Raw genomic sequence first — 18,180 nt, forward strand, 5'->3', positions numbered from 1 at the left:
GGAAAGTGGCTACAAGAAAAGCTGAAATCTTGAAGAAGTCGTGCTTGCCAGTCAGAGAAAATACTTTCGTCTGCCTATGACTACATCCAATCTGTCTCCTAGGTTCAAAGTATTACTGTCAGCTCAGGTAGTTGAAATAATGTGAGGATTTCAGCGCCAGGCCAGTTCTCTGGTAGGACTGCACTGTCATAATTGGCATCAAGACAAGCTCAGGGCTTGGGCTAACCTGGTGTTTCAGGATGGAATTGAGATGTATTGAAAACAACTGCGAAGTCATAAGGATGACAAAGGAAAATGTAATGTCTCCGGTCATCTTCTACATATTAGAGGATTAGTGTGATTGAAGAGACTTCGGGGCTTGTAGTTGTTCACCAGAGCTTCTAAGAAAGATGCAAAGTATTAACAGCAACTATATGAACGTGTGGCACTACACTCAAAAAAATAATTACAGTTAAACCCCCATCACAAGCTTTGCAGTCCGTCAAAACCTGAGGCTTTCCTTCTGACTCGGTGAGACTGGTTTTTGGCTGACTCAGAAACACTTGGTCATGGTTAGAGTATTATTTGGCTTAGTGGAGAACATGAGAGACTCTCACATATGTGGTGCTCTAAAAGATGTCTTTCTTTTGGTCACGGATGACAGAGGCCTGGATTTACTCCACCTAAATGCCGTCCTCTAGAAGTTAGGTGTCTGGTCTAAACTAATCACATAGGTCCCAGTTACAGGCCACAGACACAGGGAGGCAGCTCCACGGGGGATCCATCTCACACATCTTAGCCGCTGACCTCGGGATGGGATGAAGCACTCTGTATGGCAGGCTATTTCCTTCACCTGCAGAGAGAGCATGGAGGTGTCTAATTTTCAGACAGTTAAAGCCAAACGAGAGGCTGTTTCCACCACTTAAAGGACTGATTGCTTTGTACTGAACTGAAATCATCTTTCCAGATCATACAGTTAGTTTTTTTTAGGGCACGAGGCAGCAGGCAGAAAAATACCTTAAGCTTCCCCCTGTGCAGACATCCTATCAAGGCCTGTATCACGGGGCATCACTTAGGAGTCAGGCACGACCAAATTGCAAAGCATATTATGGTGTTTTGGGAGAACAGCTGCTCACCCCTGCACTTAAGCAGCTCGTGCACCGATTTGAGCAAGTGTGACAAATGTCCACGTGCCCCAGGTGACCGTGAGGTGCAGTATTACTGGTACACATCGAGAGATACCATTGCTACGCAGCCTTTGGCAGAATGGTGCAGCATTAGGCCGTAAATCCGAGATGCCGGAGGCACAGCAGCTCTCCAGGAGGTAGCTCGGGAAGTTGTGCAGATGGTACCAGAGGCCACAAGACGCGGCCCCCTCACGGCAGCAGCGCTGGGAGCGCGGCGAGAGGGCCGGGAGCGCCGTGGGGGATAACGGGGACATCCCAAAGCCTCGGGACGCGAGGCCGGGCCGGCGGGGCCGCGGAAGGCAGCGCGCTGAGGGGCCGCGGGCACGGGGCCGAGCCCCGCGGCGCCGCCGCTTCCTGGATGTGGCGCCCGGCGGCGGAAGCGGCTCCAGCCCCCTCCTGCCGCCATCTCCTCCTCCTCCTTCCTCCTCCTCCTCCTCCTCCTCCGACCGCGGCCGGGCCCGCGCCGCTCGGGGCCCCGCCCATGAGGCGGCGGTGGCGGCGCTTGCGGCCGGGCCGGGGCCGGGGCCGGGGCCGGGGCCGGGCGGCGCGGCGGGGGCAGGCGCCTGCCCGAGGGGCGGCGGCGGCGGGCCGGGGCTGCGGGCCCTGATGCGGCTGCGGCCGCGGCCGCTCCGCCGCCGGGAGAGGCCCCGGCCCGGCGCCGGGCCCCACGCAGCGCAGGTGAGCGGCCTCGCGTCCCGCCGGGGCTCGGAGCCGAGGGGGTGCGGAGCGGGGACAGCCCCCGGCGGCGCGGGGCTCGGCCGTGCCTCTCCCCGGGGCGGCAGCGAGGGGCCCTCCCGGCGGCGCTTCGGGCCGGCGGTGGCGGTGCTGGGGCTGCGTCGCCGTGGGGAGTCGCCCGGGGGCAGGGGCTGAGCGCGGCTCCTTGGCGTCGCCGTCCCCGTGGAGCGGTGCGGGGCAGCGCCTGCAGCTTCCGCAGCTCTGCCGCTGCTGCTCGCGTGCCCTTCGCCCGCGGCGCCGGTGTTCACTGTAAATGCGTTTGAGGAGCGGGCTGAGACAGCCTGTCAAAACTCCTTAAAACGGCTCGTCTGCAGGAGGTGACGCCTGTCACTGCGGGCCTGGTCGGGGATGATGGCGAATTAGGGGTTTTGCGTCCCTTACCAATGTCGAGGGATCTTTCCCCCCCTCCTGTCCCCGTGTTTTAGTCTTTGGACTTGAATGTGGAGCCCGGAAGTCATGCAGTACAAACGGGACACCATTGTCCAAGTAATTGTGACATTCAGCTTGCAAACTGACCAGCGTTCATAGTACTTAATCACAGGGGCTTTGACTGGAAGGAATGAGACTTTGCTGTCTGTATGTAGAAGGAAAAGCTCTGGTCAGATTTGTCTTTCAGAACCGTCCTTTTTAATCTTGGTCATTGCTCTCAGGTATGATAAGTATGCATTGATCATGGTGTGGTCACAGCCCGAGTGGTTGGCGTGCTTTATGCTTATCTTTCTAAGGCAGAGTTTTTACATGTCGATCTGAGTCTGAGTTTGTTTGCTCAACCCTCCTTCACCACAGTGCAGTCAGGAAACAGGAATGCTCTTGCTTCTGTTTCTCTCTTTTTTTTGACCTCTCTTCTCTGTTCCCTGCCCTCCAGAATGAATGAAATGAACCTGAGTCCTGTAGGGATGGACCAGCTGACCTCGTCCTCTGTGAGCAATGCCCTGCCCGTCTCGGGGAGCCACTTGGGACTGGCAGCATCACCCACTCACAACGCCATACCAGCACCAGGTAAGGGCAGAGCTCCACGAAGGGTGTTGCAGCTGATGCTGTGTGTTTTACTGTCATGTGAGAGCTTATAGCTGCGTAGCTAAAGTCATGTCTTCAGCAGGTAATTAGGTGATGTAGAAATGGGGAAGGACAGACCATAAACCATCCCTTACGTGGGAAGACAAAAGGGATGTGTACTTACTGGGCTTATGCCTTAGTGTGAGTCTCCTTTTGTGGGGTGTTTTGCGCTGGGTGGGTGGGTGATAGCAGAGTCCTTTGAAATACAGCCTGTCACTGCAAATCCGTCTCCATCTTTGTCTATCTTCACTCAGCTGAAAATGATGGTCTTTCACCTGTAAAGCAAAACTGTTTTCCTAGGTGTTCTTTCAGGGGACACAGACAGAAGTTAATCACAATTGGGAAGTAGAAGCAGACCCTGCGTAATGTATTCAAAAGATCTAGCCACATTCAGGCATACCTCTCAGTGTTGTGATAACTGATCTGTTCCTTGAAACTTGTTGCCTTACCCTGACAGTTCCATGTTGTACTTCCATAGTGGGCTCCTGAGGAATTGGTAACCTCTTTGTGAGCGTGGTTGTTTATAAGCTCAAGTAGTTCCACGGAATTTAAATTAGCATTTTCTTTTCCAGGCTTGCCTGTTGCGATTCCAAACTTGGGCCCCTCCTTGAGTTCCTTGCCCTCTGCTCTGTCTCTGATGCTCCCAATGGGTATTGGGGATCGAGGAGTGATGTGTGGTATACCAGAGAGAAACTACACCCTACCTCCACCACCATACCCTCACCTGGAGAGCAGCTATTTCAGACACATTCTACCTGGTAAGTGGTCTGTGCTGATGGGTGGGAACAGAGAAGGAAACTGTTTTAAAGAGCCATCTGGTTTCTGTCCTGAAGCAGCCAAGCCTGAATATTTAGCAGAGCTGTAAATTCTCTTGAGTTTTCTTGGAGTCTGGTGTGTCATTGACACACCTTCGTTTTGAGATCTCTGTTGCTATACGTGTGTATTTGTATGTGGAGAGAATTGCAGGGCAATTGCTATTTAAACTGAACCTTTTATTACTCCTCCTGCTGCTTTCTTTTAAGGTAAACCAGAAAACAAGGCATGACTGGTTTTGATCTCAGATGGCTTGTTGTAGTTTGAAAACTGCTGCTGTTTTGTTGTTGTTTTTGTTGTTGTTCTCCTGTAGTCTGAAGGAGCACCTGATGTACGTGTAGTGGTTACGGTAGTTCAGAGCTCAAATTGAACAAGTCGTTGGTTGAGGAGTTTGTGCTCTTTCCCACCCCTATAGTCCATGGCATAGTTTTTCTTCATTTTTGTTCAAGGTTGGTTTCCACAGGCCTAACATACTGATTTCTATCTTGATTCCCCTATAGCAGGCATACTGGAGTATAAATGGAGCATTTTACATGTTAGTATATGAAGACAGAGATATTCCAGCTTTAAACGTAGACCTTGTTTCATTTTGTAGCTAAGATTGACAGGGTGGAAGGGGTTAGATAAACTCCAAGGTCACCCTGTGAGTGTTGTTGGTTCAGCCTGGATGAGGAAATGAAATACAGCAGCCCGGTTCTCGTCCAGCTGCCTGACAGCTAGTGGCTGGGCTTGCCAACTGCTTAGCAGTAACCTTTCCTACCGCATTGCATGCCTGCCCATTTTGTGGGCAAAGAGTGGAGGAGGAGACAGTGCATCTGAGGGCCAAAGGTATTTGCAATTCTTCTGAGCTGGAATAATGTGTGCAGAAATTTGTTGTTTGTTTGTTTGTTTTTTTAATAGTCCACTTGATGCTTGGTCAGATATTTCTTAATCTTCTGTCAGTCATCTTGCTGCCTTCAAAATTCTCTTGTTCAAGCGACAGGGCACCACTGCTTACAGAAATGTCTGATGCAGCTGATTAAATTAAACCATCCATTTATTACTAACTTCTTGGCTTAGCCGTTTTCATGGGGTTGTGTTGCAGAAAGAGTAACCATACTTGCATGCTTATAGTAACAGACATGTTTGAATGGAAAATTTTTACAGAAACAAATGGCTCATAGGGTTCAAGGCCAAAAAGAAACATGCTGACTCAGGTCTTGCAGAATCTGTAAAATCTCTCTGTCTCCACTGGAAGTAGTGTTTACTTGACTGTGCTGATGAATTTCCTCCAAAGATTTTTCAGCTTTGTCTACTAGGAGAAGTTGGTACTATGTAAATGTATGTTAGAGTTTCTTTTTATCTTAAGTTCCGAGGTTGTTTGATGTTGAGGAGCTTTCCAGAACTACCAGAAAAGATGTTAAGGTTTCTAATTTATATTTAACCAAGCTATTGTTTTGAGGAGAAAAAGCATGCTTTTCATCTAAGGAAAGAGAGCAGATGACTCAGGATACCTTTGAGAGACCTTATCATGGTCCTTCAGAATTGCAGCTGATGAGCTCTGAGATGGGCAGATGTGTCATTTAGTCTCAGAGGAAGGAAGTCGTCATTGTTAAAACTTAAATACCTAAGCAAAAAAGGATGTATCGTGGGCAACTGTTTCTAGCAAAGATGAAACAGGGTTTATCAAATGTTAGGTACTACTAGAAACCCTCCGTTGTCCTTTCTGAGCTGGTTCTCAAGAAAGAAAAGTAATGCCCAAAATGTGAAGAACCCCTTTCTGGTTCAGAGCCTAGCTTAAATGCTGCCAGAAACTTGGCTCTTTGACAGAGAGACGGAGACACATAACTAGAGACTTGTTCTGTTGGGTGGAAGCTCTGTTTTTGTTGTCAAAAGGTAGTCTGGCAAGAGTGCCGGCTTGCCATATGTTTGTGAGTAAGGTTTTAGAGTCAGCGGGTTTTAATTGGCCATAATATAAGTAGCGTGTCTTCAGGAATTTAGGTCTGAATGTACTACTCTGCAGCGATGGGGTATTTTTGTGTAAGATTTGAAAACCTATGCCATTTCACCCTCTTCTCTTCTCCCCTCTCGTCCTATCAGGTATCTTATCTTACTTGGCTGACAGACCTCCGCCTCAGTACATTCATCCCAACACTATAAACGTTGACAGCAATTCAGCGTTGTCGGTCCCCAGCAACCCCTCAGCCCTAGACCCCTACCAGCCCAGTGGAGCCGTGGGGCTGGAGCCAGGGATCGTGTCCATGGACTCCCGCTCGGTCAGCGCGCACGGTGCTCAAAACCTGCATCCTGGTGAGAGCCACGAGGTAGCGCTGGATACCACAATCACCATGGAGAGCGTGTCGAGGGTAACCAGCCCCATCTCCACGGACGGGATGACGGAGGAGCTTACGATGGACGATGTAGCAGGGGATCATTCGCAGATCCCCAACGGCTCCCGGAGCCACGAACCTCTAACCGTAGACGCGGTGGGAAGTAACCTGGCGTCGGACGCGGTGGGGCACGGCGGCGTCATCCCCATTCACAGTAGCACTTTGGACCTCCCCGTCGTCATGGAGCCCGACCACATCGCCGGGCGGGTGACGGGGATATCGGACAGCACACTAAATGACTCCATTCATACTGTGGCCATGAGCACCAACTCTGTGAGCGTGGCGCTCTCTACCTCACACAACCTAGCTTCCCTGGACTCGGTAGCCTTGCACGAAGTGGGCCTCAGCCTTGAGCCGGTGGCGGTGTCTTCCATAAATCAGGAAGTAGCCATGGGGCCAAGTCACGTGGATGTGTCTGCAGACAATCTGGCTTTCGTACCGTCCTCTCTGCAGATGGAAGACTCCAACTCGAACAAGGAGAACATGGCAACCTTGTTCACCATATGTGAGTGTGCATTCGCTGCTTTCTTTGGGTTGGGCTTGTCACGTTGCCGTTGTCTGGAGGGGTGGCAGGACTCTTGCTGCCAGTCTTACAGATTTTTGGTGAAAGAAACCTTGCTGTTTAACAAGTCCAGAAAAAATGGGAACATCTGCAGTGGCCGATTAACCTCCAACTCGTAGACATAATAGGATGTTTTCGCATTGTTCTCTTTGTATCCCTCTCCCATGCTGCCTTCAGGTTGGAAGCTTAGCTCTTTATGAGCCTCATGCCTTTGGTGGATATGCTGGTACTGCCCTTTGCAATGAGACTCTTGTTTTTTAAAGTCCAATCACAAATGACTTCTGGCTGTGTTTAAAGAAAAAGACAAACACAGGCTGTACATTTCATCAGGTGGGCATAGCTGTTGAGTTTAATGTTGCGTGACTTTGTAATAGTTTTATTAAACCATGAACAATCACCATGAAAATGTTGTTCTCAACAGGACCTACTGGAAAAAAAGTGCAGAGAGGGAGGGAAGTTTTTAATATTTCTAATTATTCTCACCAAAGGACTTCAGTACACAGGTTAGTTGATCTCCTAGGAAAAGAGGAGCACTGGACATTGTATTCTCTCAATCCTGTTGTAGTTGAAGGAGGGGTGTTTGAGAACCGTGAAGTTCTCCTTCACAGGGATGGAGATTTGAACTTCCACCCGCAGCTTGTCTGGCTTCCTGCCACCGAAGCATAAGACCAGCTTTTACGTGCAGTTGTGTCAGTCGTGGCAGCATTGCTGACTGCTGCTCCTGCACGCGAACTGGCCCTACAGCTGCTTGTCCTATGACAAGCTTTGCCTGCAGAACAGTTTTAAGAAATTGAAAGAAATAGTGCCTGGCTAGCAATGGGAGAGGTGCAGTTTACTGCATTGTCCTCCCAGTCTAGCGAGACACTTGAATTAAAACTTTTATTCTGTGTGATAAGATAGAACTTAAAATCAGGTGGCTGTAGACTATGGTAAAATCACAGCTCTTAGAGGAAAGGTTTTACAGGTGATGCACTCAGGAGTTGTTACTAACATCTGTTGCCTGTTGAACGCATAATGATCAAAATACTACGATACGCAGCATGCTAGTGATGAAATCTCTCTCATTCACCCCAGTAAGATGTGGCATGTCATCTTCTTATCACAGTACTTGAAATGGTCCTATGCTGTTTCCCAGCTGATGTTCCCCACCAGTAGGACATTACAATGGCTGCTGCATGCCCGGTGCTTTCATGTGATTTGCAACATAATCTTTGCCTTGGGAAGGTTTACATTTTAACTTTTTGTTAGTTGTTTCAGAGCCTCTTGCTGGCTCTTCACTGAGGAGGCAGAAATCAGGGCCTTTTTCAGAAAGCTTTTTTACCATGTTCCGACATAGGAAGAAAAAAGTGCGCCTTTGATGCAGACCTAAATGTTTGTGAAACAACGGACACTTTTTGGTCATCTTTGCTTACAGTTATGGCTCTCTGAATCAGAGCAGTAATCACTGTGATTTTTATGCATTATTTGGCAAGGACAGAAGCAGAAATTCATATGCTGTAGAATTTTGTTTTGTTTTGTTTTTATTTTTGTTTTTCTCTCTCCAAGTTCTTAAAAAGGTAAAAATAAAAATCTTAAAAATCCCTAAACCTTTCCAAGTGGAAGTGTCACGTGCCTAGAACTTGCATTTCTTACTTTTTGCCTCTTCCTGGGGCTACTCCACAGCTCCCTGGTGGTGCGTGGTAGGCAAGGCTTAAAAACAGCTACTACAAGTAGTGTTTCTCATTACTTGGGTCTGGTTGTTGTGGCTGCTGTACTCGTACATGTCACTTGCACACATGAAGCAATTCTTATATAAGCTCTACCTGCTAATTTAGTGAGTACCTTCCTGCCTGTAATTGTAGAGTTGTTTGAACTGCACTTTGTATGGGGTCAGGTTCCAGTACGCCAATCTCTCTCTCCCCAAAAATCTCTTAAAAAAATAATAAGGGAGCTGTTGTTTATGCCTGCTGAAGACTGCTTCTGTGATAGGTGTTTGTACTGGAGTTGGGCCATCAAGGGGCCAAAGAAGGTCTTTGTGGAGATCCTGCTTAATTAACTGAGCGTCTTTCTTTAGAAGAAGAATGACTTATCAGGAGAGTGTTTCCTGAGTAGGTGTTGGTTGCTCCATTCATGGAGAATTAAAATGAGGTCGTTTTTTGAGGTGAGAGCGTTTCATGGTGTGCTTTTTCCTGAATTTATTGGACTGAGGACTTTCAGTGGTTTTATTTTTTTGGCACTGCATATGCTGAATGACAGATTGAGAAAGCGGTGATACTGGCTCTTCTTGGACGCTTATTCTTGTTCCAATCAGTGGCATCTCATGAAGGTGTACTCTAGGAGTTTATTGCAGTGTGACCTTCAAAAGCAACAGCGAGGTCAGGTTTTAGCTGCTGCATTGATTTCTGCATTGTCTGAATTTAAATGGAAACAAGGGGGTATAATTGTGATATCGTAGGGGAATAATTGTGGGTTCAAATTAGAAAAAAACTGTAGAATGAAGACCTTTCTGTCTTACATTGGTTTTGCAGTAGTTGTGATGAAGAGTGGGCTCTGTCCCGTTGCTGCTCCTGTAGGGACAGCCTAGAGGTCATCAGGAAGGCAGGTTTTCCTCGTGGTTGATCTGAATTTGATAGGAACAGTGACGTGTTGGTGCCCACCTGACTGTAACAGTAGGGTTCGCAGTCTTCTGAGCAAAAAGCTCCTAAAACTGATGAGTTAAAGCAGGTAGAAGCAGCCTTTGGCAGGAGCTGAGCTAGAACATGCCGGCAGGGAGCTGGTCGCACCACGGGGACTGTTTCATCTTTTTCATCCCTGCTGTCCCTTCCCCTCTCTGCAGGGTGCACGCTGTGTGACAAGGCATATCCATCGGACTGCCCGGATCACGGGCCCGTCACCTTTGTCCCGGACACCCCGATAGAGAGCCGAGCCAGGCTTTCTCTCCCGAAGCAGCTGGTCCTCCGGCAGTCTCTCATGGGAGCCGAAGTGGGTAAGAATCAGATGACTGTTTGTTTCTGCACAGCAGTTTATAATATACTCCCCACCTGAAATCCCAGACTGTAGGGTTTTTAATGTGGGAAAGAAACACTGCAAGGCAGAGGTGGTTCCCTCTTCCGTAATCACCCTGACTTCTCTTGTGCAAGAGCTTCTTGTACTCCAGTTACTGTTTAGACTTCAGCTAGACGGTAGGGGTGCTGCCACGCAGCGTTACTCTAACACTTGATAAGGTCAAGCACAAGCAAGGTATGGTGTTTATTTTTATCATGTGCTAAACAGTCCAGGCACAGCTTTGATAAGAAAAAAAAACTACAGCAGTTGCAGTTTGGGGGAAGATACCAGTTAGAAATAATGGAAGAGATTTCTGTCTGCTTGTTCATCAGCTTGGTTTGCTACCTGTGGGTCTTCAGGATGGTGTCATTGGAGAATTGATCACGAGTGCATTTACATTTGGCATGTAGACTGTGACCTTGTCATTGGATGTGGACCTTGTAACTGTATTACACGCCATTGTCACCTGGAAGTCGAAGAGTACAGTGCAATACCCTAAGGACCCGAAGGCTAGAGAAGAATGTGATTATCGGCTTGCTTAGTGTTGCTGCTTGTTGAGCGTAGATTACACTTGTTCTTTTCAAGCTCCACTAGTTCCCAGTTTATTCCTGAAAGCTATTCAGTGTGTTCATGTAGATCTCTCTATATAAATGTTTAATAATAAATAATATACACGCAGGAATCCCTCTGCCCATGACAGAAATACAGCTGCCTCTGGGGAGAAATGCAGAAGCTGCTTAACAGTGCCCAGCAACAATTCTGGAAATTCCGGGGGATTAGGTAGGCAAAATGTAGTTACTGAACCTAGTATTTTCTGCTTCTGCAGAAAGCGCCACGAAAACATTGGTACAAGTGGCTAGGCTCTTAGTTTTGTAGCTTACTAAAAAGTAAATTACCTGCTTTTGACAGACAAAATGAGTATTTGTAATTACAACAAAGCGGCTCCAATAGTGTCATGTGGTGGTGGTGGTTCTTGTCTCTGCATTAGGTGTGTTCTACATGTGAAATAGAAGCTTTGATGATCTTATGCCTAGATAATCCCCTTGGAGCGTTATCTCATAAACCTCCCACCTTTTTGTTAAGCATCTTTCGTTGTTTAAATAACTGATTTCTGCAGATGTTGGTCTTCTACTGATAGGTGTGTGGACACGAGAAACCATTCCTGTAAGGACTTGTTTTGGACCTCTGATCGGGCAGCAGAGCCATTCTCTGGAGGTGGCTGACTGGACGGACAAAGCAGCGAGTCACATCTGGAAGGTCGGTGGTGTTACGGTTACGGGCTCTGCAGGCATGACTTTATCTGGTGAAATGACACAGCAGCTTTCACATTATCATCCTTGCCAAAACCAAAAACTAATGGAGTTTGATTGCTTAACACTTAAACTCAGCAGAGCAGAGCTGTATATCATGTGATATATGCTGGTAGTCAGTCTTGACCTACACTGAACCTCTTTAATGCCTTTTCTTTTAAAGGGCTGCGTGTGGTTTCCAGTATTTGTGTGGAGTTGCAGCTGAGATTGTATATTAATTTCTAGGCAGCACTTGTTTGTTTTGTATTGTTTATAGAGAGTTTCCACTGGTGATAAATCATTTGTTATAGGGAAGCTGCTTTAGAGCTTTCTTTTTCACATCATTTCATGTTGAGAAAATAAAATCGATCTACATAAATAAAGTAGGTACCGTATGCCCAGATACTATTATTCAGAAGATTTGGCTTGGAAGAAAATGAACTAGATGCATTTCTGCTGGGAGCTGAAGGTGGTGAGTGGGGAAAGCTGCTGATAAACAGTTTTTCTAGTCTCCTGGGTTGCAGAGAGGTCAAGATGTCTGTGTGAAGGGGAAAGTAGGGTGTAAGAACAAGACTGTGGTCTTGGCAGCAGCAATGGTGACCTCCTGGCACATTTTAGTTAAACACATCCTCTTAAAGGAAGAAACTGTCTTTCACTGAGTTTGTTGCTGCGTTTCATCCTAAGATTGCATCTGTTTTTCCTTGTAGATCTATCACAACGGTGTCTTGGAGTTCTGCATCATTACAACGGATGAAAATGAATGTAACTGGATGATGTTTGTACGCAAAGCCAGGTGAGAGCCACCTATGCTGTGCTGAGTAGCTGGGAGTCTGGGCTCATAGCAGGCTGTGCTGGCTGCCCAGACAGCTCGTGAGCTTGGGACCAAGGGACCTGCAGGAGTTATCCAGGCGTCTTGGAGTGAGGGGAGAGCAGTGAAACAGGACCCTGTGGAGAATGTAACAGGGGAACCAGTAGACATGCTGTAGTAAAACGGCCCCAAACCTGTCTGCGTAGTTTATTTTTCTTGTGCTAATGCTTTAAACGTTCTTTTTGTATTGGCTTAGTGTGTGTTAGCTTGTTATTGCCTTCCTTTTGTCCCATTCCTTTTGGATACGTCTGTGAAGACAGTGTTGATTGTTTTTTTGGTTTTGACCTTTATTAGGAAAGCGTCCCTGGATTCTTTTGGCCAAGTTCCAAACTCTTAGGGTTCATGAGAACCGACCTTTTCAGTCTTTTATCTAGAGCCTGCGATGAAAACTATCCAGACTGGCTTCCATATTGCTCCACATGTGGGCCAGTGAGGAGGCTGAACCTCTTCTATAGCTCTGTGATGGGTTTCCCCTGCAATTCATTTCATTGCTCCTGTATCCAGGAGTCAAGAAGTCAGTTCTTGATCTCCCTTAATCTCTGAATGCTTTTTCAGATTTCATATACTGGGAACCAAATATGTGTAAGGTACAGTCTCAGAAGATGAGTTATCACATCTTGGAAATGGTGTTCAAGAGTTAGGTTTGAAGATAATTTTGCTTTAAGTCCTGCCTGGTATCTTCTCTCATGTGTTCTTTATTGCTTAAGGGGGTTATTATGAAAAATATATGTATTTTTTTTAGTTCCTTAAGCGATGCTAAACTCTCTTCCCTCAGCCCACTCCAATGCTTATTAATAACTTTCTCAGTAAGATACCAGTTTTGTTTGGTGGAGCAGATTGGTTCTCAAGGTCCAGTTTTCCTTTCCTTTCCTTTAAAATAAAGAAAGACAGAAATGACAGATGTGATTTTTTTTTTTATAACATGCTGGCAAGCACTGAAGTTCTCTTGTAATCTATTTATAGGAATCTCCTCTGTTTTTTTTTCCCTCTTTCTGTATTTCTGGAGCACTTTTTTCATAACTCTCTCTATTGCTATAGGAACCGGGAAGAGCAGAATCTGGTAGCTTATCCTCACGATGGAAAAATTTACTTTTGCACCTCCCGGGACATCCCACCTGAACATGAGCTTCTCTTTTATTACAGTCGGGACTACGCACGCCAGCTCGGTAAGGAAGCACTCGTCTTTGTTGGCTTCGCAGGGAGTACCCAGCATGAATTGCCTTTTGGTGCCATCTCTGGGTATTGTGACTTGGGAGTGCTTGGTGTTCCTTGTCAGTTCCTAGCGGTGCACATCACAGTCTTCTTTTACATTACTCCTAAAAGAGCTGAAGGGAGCTGGAGTGAAAAATGGCTCCAGCTGGCTTTGCTACCACAAAGCGTTAGCATAGCTCATGCTCACACTCGGTTAAGCCTTGCCATGCCGCACTGAAAGCGATGTTTTGTGCCCAAAGGTGTCCCCGAACATCCAGACGTGCACATCTGCCACTGCGGAAAGGAGTGTGCTTCCTACGCGGACTTCAAGGCCCATTTGAGCAGCCATATTCACAGCCACCTCCCCAGCCAGGGCCACAGCAGCAGCCACGGGCCGGGCCATGGCAAGGAAAGGAAGTGGAAGTGCTCCATGTGCCCCCAGGCTTTCATCTCCCCTTCCAAGCTCCACGTCCACTTCATGGGGCACATGGGCATGAAGCCGCACAAGTGCGATTTCTGCAGCAAAGCTTTCAGCGACCCCAGCAACTTACGGACGCACCTCAAGATACACACAGGTGAGGGCTGGGGACCTGTGCTAATAAAAACACTGGGGCAGGACCTGTTCTCTGATCCCTGGGCCAGCTGGCAGGGTATAGCTCGTGTCAATAATGCCAAGCTCTTGCCCCTGTTCTAAGACCAGCATCCTGACTGTCTGCGGGAATGATCTCTGTGCTGAGTCCAGCTAATTGCTGGGCATCATCTAAGAGAGCTCTGGTTGGCATGGGATAGGACAAGCTTGTAGGACAGTCGTTAGCCCTGTGTTCTAGCTGACAGTTCAGTTCTGTGCCTAAAAGAGCGTTTGGTAAGTTGAAGTACATTACATTTGGGAAGAACTGTCAGGCTTCATTTGGAAGACAGAAATCCCTTGTTCCCTCCCAGCAGCTCCAGTGCTGGCAGCTCTGGTATAACAAGGGTTCCCTTCTGCTTATGAGCAGCAGCCAACTGGGTTGGCGAGCTTGTAACGGGGACAGTTGTACACTTAACTGTGGGGCTGAGACCTCTCCCCTCGTTCCTACTTGGTTTTTCATCTTAAGCAAATGGGACAAGACTGAACTTGGTGACTGAAGTAGAAAAAACTCAGTGCTGTCACTCATCAAAACTTAAAAGTCTGAGTATGCTGTTGACTTCTGTGTGCATTTGGATATCGCTAGGGGCTTTGGAGATAAAGGAAGAATTGTCAGAAGATCTGAGAATGAAAAAGAGGAGGAAAAAAAAGTGAAAGATTTTTCAGCTGTGTAAGAACATGATAGAGGGTAAGAAAATGCATTTAACACAGGGTGAGAAGAGGGGAGAGGGTGAAGAGCAAGTACAGTCCAGCAAGAGGCATGTGGATATTTTTCTTCTGTTCTTTCAGTAAGGTTGAAATAGCAATTGGGAATGAAGGAAGGCACATCACAAAGCTGGAAGTGGAGTAAAACTGGGAGTTCGGTGCACTCGAGTCAAGTATAGGAAGCTGCGGGCGCAGTACTGAACTGTTGGAGTGCAAATGTAGAGTACATGTGACCACAATGCTCACTGGGATAGGGTTCAAGTGGTATTCAAACTTAGTCTGGATTCAGTGGTATGTGGGGGTTTGGGACTATTTCTGGCAAAGAATAATGGAGGAATTACAGATAAGTAGAAAAATGGGATAGAGCAGGTTACCAAAGAGCCAGTGAGCTTTGTATGTGTGTGTTAGATAGATAAGAGAGCTTGTTTTTTTTTCTAGACAAGATCTGTGTTTGGGGTCCAGTAAGGCATCAGAGACAGTTCCTGGGGGAATTAGTGGAGATGGGGATGCCCTAATGTACAGTACCTAGATGGTAACCATTAAAAAGGTGTCTACCATTATTTTTACTCAAGAATTCATCTTGGATAATCCTAGTCCTATTAAATGTTTGCGTGACTCTCTGCTGAAATATTTACTAGTACCTTGGTGGTGTTTTGAGACCCCAAACGAGGAGGTATGTTTGATGCAGACAAGCAGTGGAAAGTTTGACTTACAGGGAAGGCTGAATGACTGCAAGCCTGGGGAGAAGAGGAATCAGGCAAGGGTTTTTAGAAGGACAAAGCACAGTGCTGTGCACCATGTAAAGGGTTCAGTGTTTCAGAAGCGTTTGTAGTTTCAGAAGCGGACAGGCTTGTTTGCTCACTGTCAATCTGTGGGTGTACGTATGTAATCGCAGGTCAGAAGAATTACCGCTGTACCCTCTGCGACAAATCGTTCACCCAGAAGGCTCACCTGGAATCGCACATGGTCATCCACACGGGGGAGAAGAATCTGAAGTGCGATTACTGTGAAAAGCTCTTCATGCGGAGGCAGGACCTCAAGCAGCACGTACTTACTCACACGCAGTAAGTGGTCTTCGGGGATGTGTGGGACTGCAGTAAATAATGAAGCTTAACGGCCTGAGAATTTGCAGCGTGCAAATAGTTTGGCCCGGGGAGTGTAGGTTCATCCTCTGAAATAACAGAGATGTCGGTCTGGATGAACGCCTCGTTACTTGGCCTGCTGCTGAGGCTGGACAGTTCTGGCATTTTTTTTTGCAATCCTTCAATGACAAAGGAAATTCCAGGCACGCACCCTGTCTTGTGAAATAGCATTCTGGAGCGCTCATCACTTTGAAGAGGGGGGGGGGTCAGTCAGTTGATTTACATTTAGTTCTCTGCTGAGAACTGTTTCTGAGTCCCAACACAACATGAAAAAATCATGAAGTCCTGAATACTGTTATTCCCAGGTGTTAGTGAAGTCTCTCACTCTGCACCTGGGGGAGTGCATCTGCTCCCACCTGTTCCTTCCCCCCAAGCCTCATTCGTGCACTTTGCCCCTTCTGTAGGGGGAGATGCCCACAGGCAGGGCAGGGCAGGGCAGGTCTCCATCCTCCTCCCCCTTGTATCTGTAGCTCCCCCAGGCCCTCAGCTCTCTGCCAGGCCCTTGGCTCTGAGAATTTCATCCATCCTGTTTGGAGTTACTCCCAGTCCAAGTTCCTCCCTTAAAGGCTGCTTGCCCAAACCTAATCCCTCTGCTTGTTTCATTTTCGGCATCTGGTTCTTGTATGCACTTCAGATCAGCTTGCTGCTGCTTTCCTGCTGTCTAGGAGACAGCACAGTGCAGCTAGCACCAGGGAGGGAGGGAGGGAGGAAGGGACTTGCTTTGCTGCTTGATCTTACAGCCAGAGCTGGGAGCACTACTGGTGGGAAGCGTTTTGCACAGTCATCTGCAGAATTTGACTGCTGCGGTCTGGTAATCCTCCACTTAGCAGTTACAGCTGAGGTTGGCTGTAACACTCAGCAGCTTTGTTCTTTTTTGTTGTGTTTTTTTTTTTTTCTTCCTGTTTGTGCAGGATGGGAAGTGGGGAGACTAACCCTTCCACCATGGCAACACCTCTGTCCTTGCCAAAACATGGAGTCGAACCAGGGTTTGGTCTTACTTCAAAAGACAAACAAACAAAAACCCTGTAGAATTCTTTTTAAACTTACCATCAGAAAAGATAAACATTGGTCGCCAGCGAGGAGTTAACCCGAAAAGCTTGACATTTGCCAGTGGTGGGGGAGCAGAGAAGAAGGGCTTTGTGAACATGCTGCTTTTTGAGAGAAAACTCAACAGCGTTTACACTTCAGTGCTGCAGTAATGCTGGCAACCTCCCCACTGTTTAATACAGCATCAGCTGCCTTGCTGCAGAAGCAAGCTAACATTTTTTTTTGTCTTGCAGAGAACGGCAGATCAAGTGCCCCAAGTGTGACAAGCTGTTTCTGAGGACAAATCACCTGAAGAAGCATCTCAACTCACATGAAGGAAAGAGGGACTATGTCTGTGAAAAATGCACCAAGGCTTATCTAACCAAATATCACCTCACTCGCCACTTAAAAATATGTAAAGGTCCCACATCCAGCCTGTCAGCCCCAGAGGAGGAAGAGGAGGATTCCGAGGAAGAATTAATAGACTCAATGAGGACTGAAGACTGTAGGATTAACAATGGAGTCTATTCAACAGGTGATACCCTCACTGGACACAAATGAAGAAAACAGAGAGGGAAATTTTCTTGGATGTTAAAAACTGGGGAAGAAAAAAACCACCACAAAAAAACTCTCGTTTCCCCAGTCAACAGCGTATGTCAAATGAGGAATTTTCCTTTTTGTTTTGGTCTCCCCACTACCGCCACTTAATAAACTCTGTAGCCAAAACACTGAATGAGAACGGATCATGCACGTACAGTTGCTAAGAAGGAAAGGTGAGGAACAGAGATTTTTCACACACGCTGTGCATACTTCTTTTCCAAATCACTCAGATTAATCCATCCAGTGCTAGGATACATGACACACCTCGCATCGTCCTTTGAGTGAAGAGCCACAAACCAGAACCGTAGTCGAGTGATTGCCATAACCTGTAAGCCAACTGTCCTTAACTGCCAAAGCCCTGACAGTAAGAAAAACAAACAGAAATGCTAGTGGCAGTTGATGTATTTTTCTTTTTAATACTTTTTAACTGAAGGATGTGGTTTGGCACAGAGCAAAGAACGTCAATGCTCAGGGTTCCTTCTAAAAATAAAAAATAACAATGCTTTGGTTGGAAGTCAGTGAGATCAGCATGTGCAGACAAAGCAATTACCCTGCTACAGAAGTGTTCAGAAAACCAAAAATTGGCTATTGGAGTACAGTTATTGCCTCTTCTCACACTTGTTCGCTAGAATAGGTATGTGAAGAGGTAAAGGCTGCAGACTAGTAAGGAAGAGGCTTACAGATGATCAGTGTTTACAGTATGCATTACGTCTTATGCTGTAAACCTTTTACCACCTAGAGTGATGGGAGGGTTTGCTGCTACTATTATTTATGGAATGAAAATGTATTTCATTCACTTGTTGTTTTTTTCCTGGAAAAAAAAATTAAAAATGTGGCTCTTTTCTAATGTTCTTCTTTAATATTTACACATTCTGAAAAAAAACAGCACTTTTTCATCGTCTGCCTCTCCCAGGCTTTCCTGTGTTTAGTCAAGGGAGAGCTGGGCTACGAGGTGCCTGCTTGCAATGAACAATTCCTCCCTATAAAACAGGGCCCAACTTCTAGAGCC

At 46.9% G+C, this 18,180-nt stretch overlaps 1 protein-coding gene across 2 annotated transcripts; it reads left to right on the forward strand.

The window, feature by feature from the left end:
* Positions 1-1,611: 1,611 nt before the first annotated feature.
* On the forward strand, positions 1,612-18,018 carry PRDM4 (PR/SET domain 4). 2 transcript variants are annotated; one of them, XM_048070405.2, is made up of 11 exons: positions 1,612-1,844; positions 2,767-2,900; positions 3,530-3,715; positions 5,850-6,644; positions 9,517-9,666; positions 10,843-10,982; positions 11,722-11,807; positions 12,921-13,048; positions 13,334-13,648; positions 15,299-15,467; positions 16,826-18,018. In XM_048070405.2, exons 2-11 carry the CDS (start codon positions 2,768-2,770, stop codon positions 17,130-17,132), a joined length of 2,409 nt encoding a protein of 802 aa, XP_047926362.1. In that variant the 5' UTR covers positions 1,612-1,844; position 2,767; the 3' UTR covers positions 17,133-18,018. The 2 variants fall into 2 exon arrangements, with proteins under 2 accessions (XP_047926362.1, XP_066853134.1); XM_066997033.1 differs by having other exon boundaries at positions 1,617-1,844; positions 10,864-10,982.
* Positions 18,019-18,180: the final 162 nt, after the last annotated feature.

The sequence above is a fragment of the Anser cygnoides genome, chromosome 1 (assembly GCF_040182565.1).
Source record: "Anser cygnoides isolate HZ-2024a breed goose chromosome 1, Taihu_goose_T2T_genome, whole genome shotgun sequence".
Taxonomy (NCBI): Eukaryota; Metazoa; Chordata; class Aves; order Anseriformes; family Anatidae; genus Anser; species Anser cygnoides.

Coding starts and splice junctions, on each gene's coding strand:
- PRDM4 (XM_048070405.2), top strand. CDS start 2,768: ATGAATGAAATGAACCTGAGTCCTGTAGGGATGGACCAGCTGACCTCG. Junction 6,645..9,516: donor GGCAACCTTGTTCACCATAT/GTGAGTGTGCAT, acceptor CCCTCTCTGCAG/GGTGCACGCTGTGTGACAAG. Junction 11,808..12,920: donor ATGTTTGTACGCAAAGCCAG/GTGAGAGCCACC, acceptor CTATTGCTATAG/GAACCGGGAAGAGCAGAATC.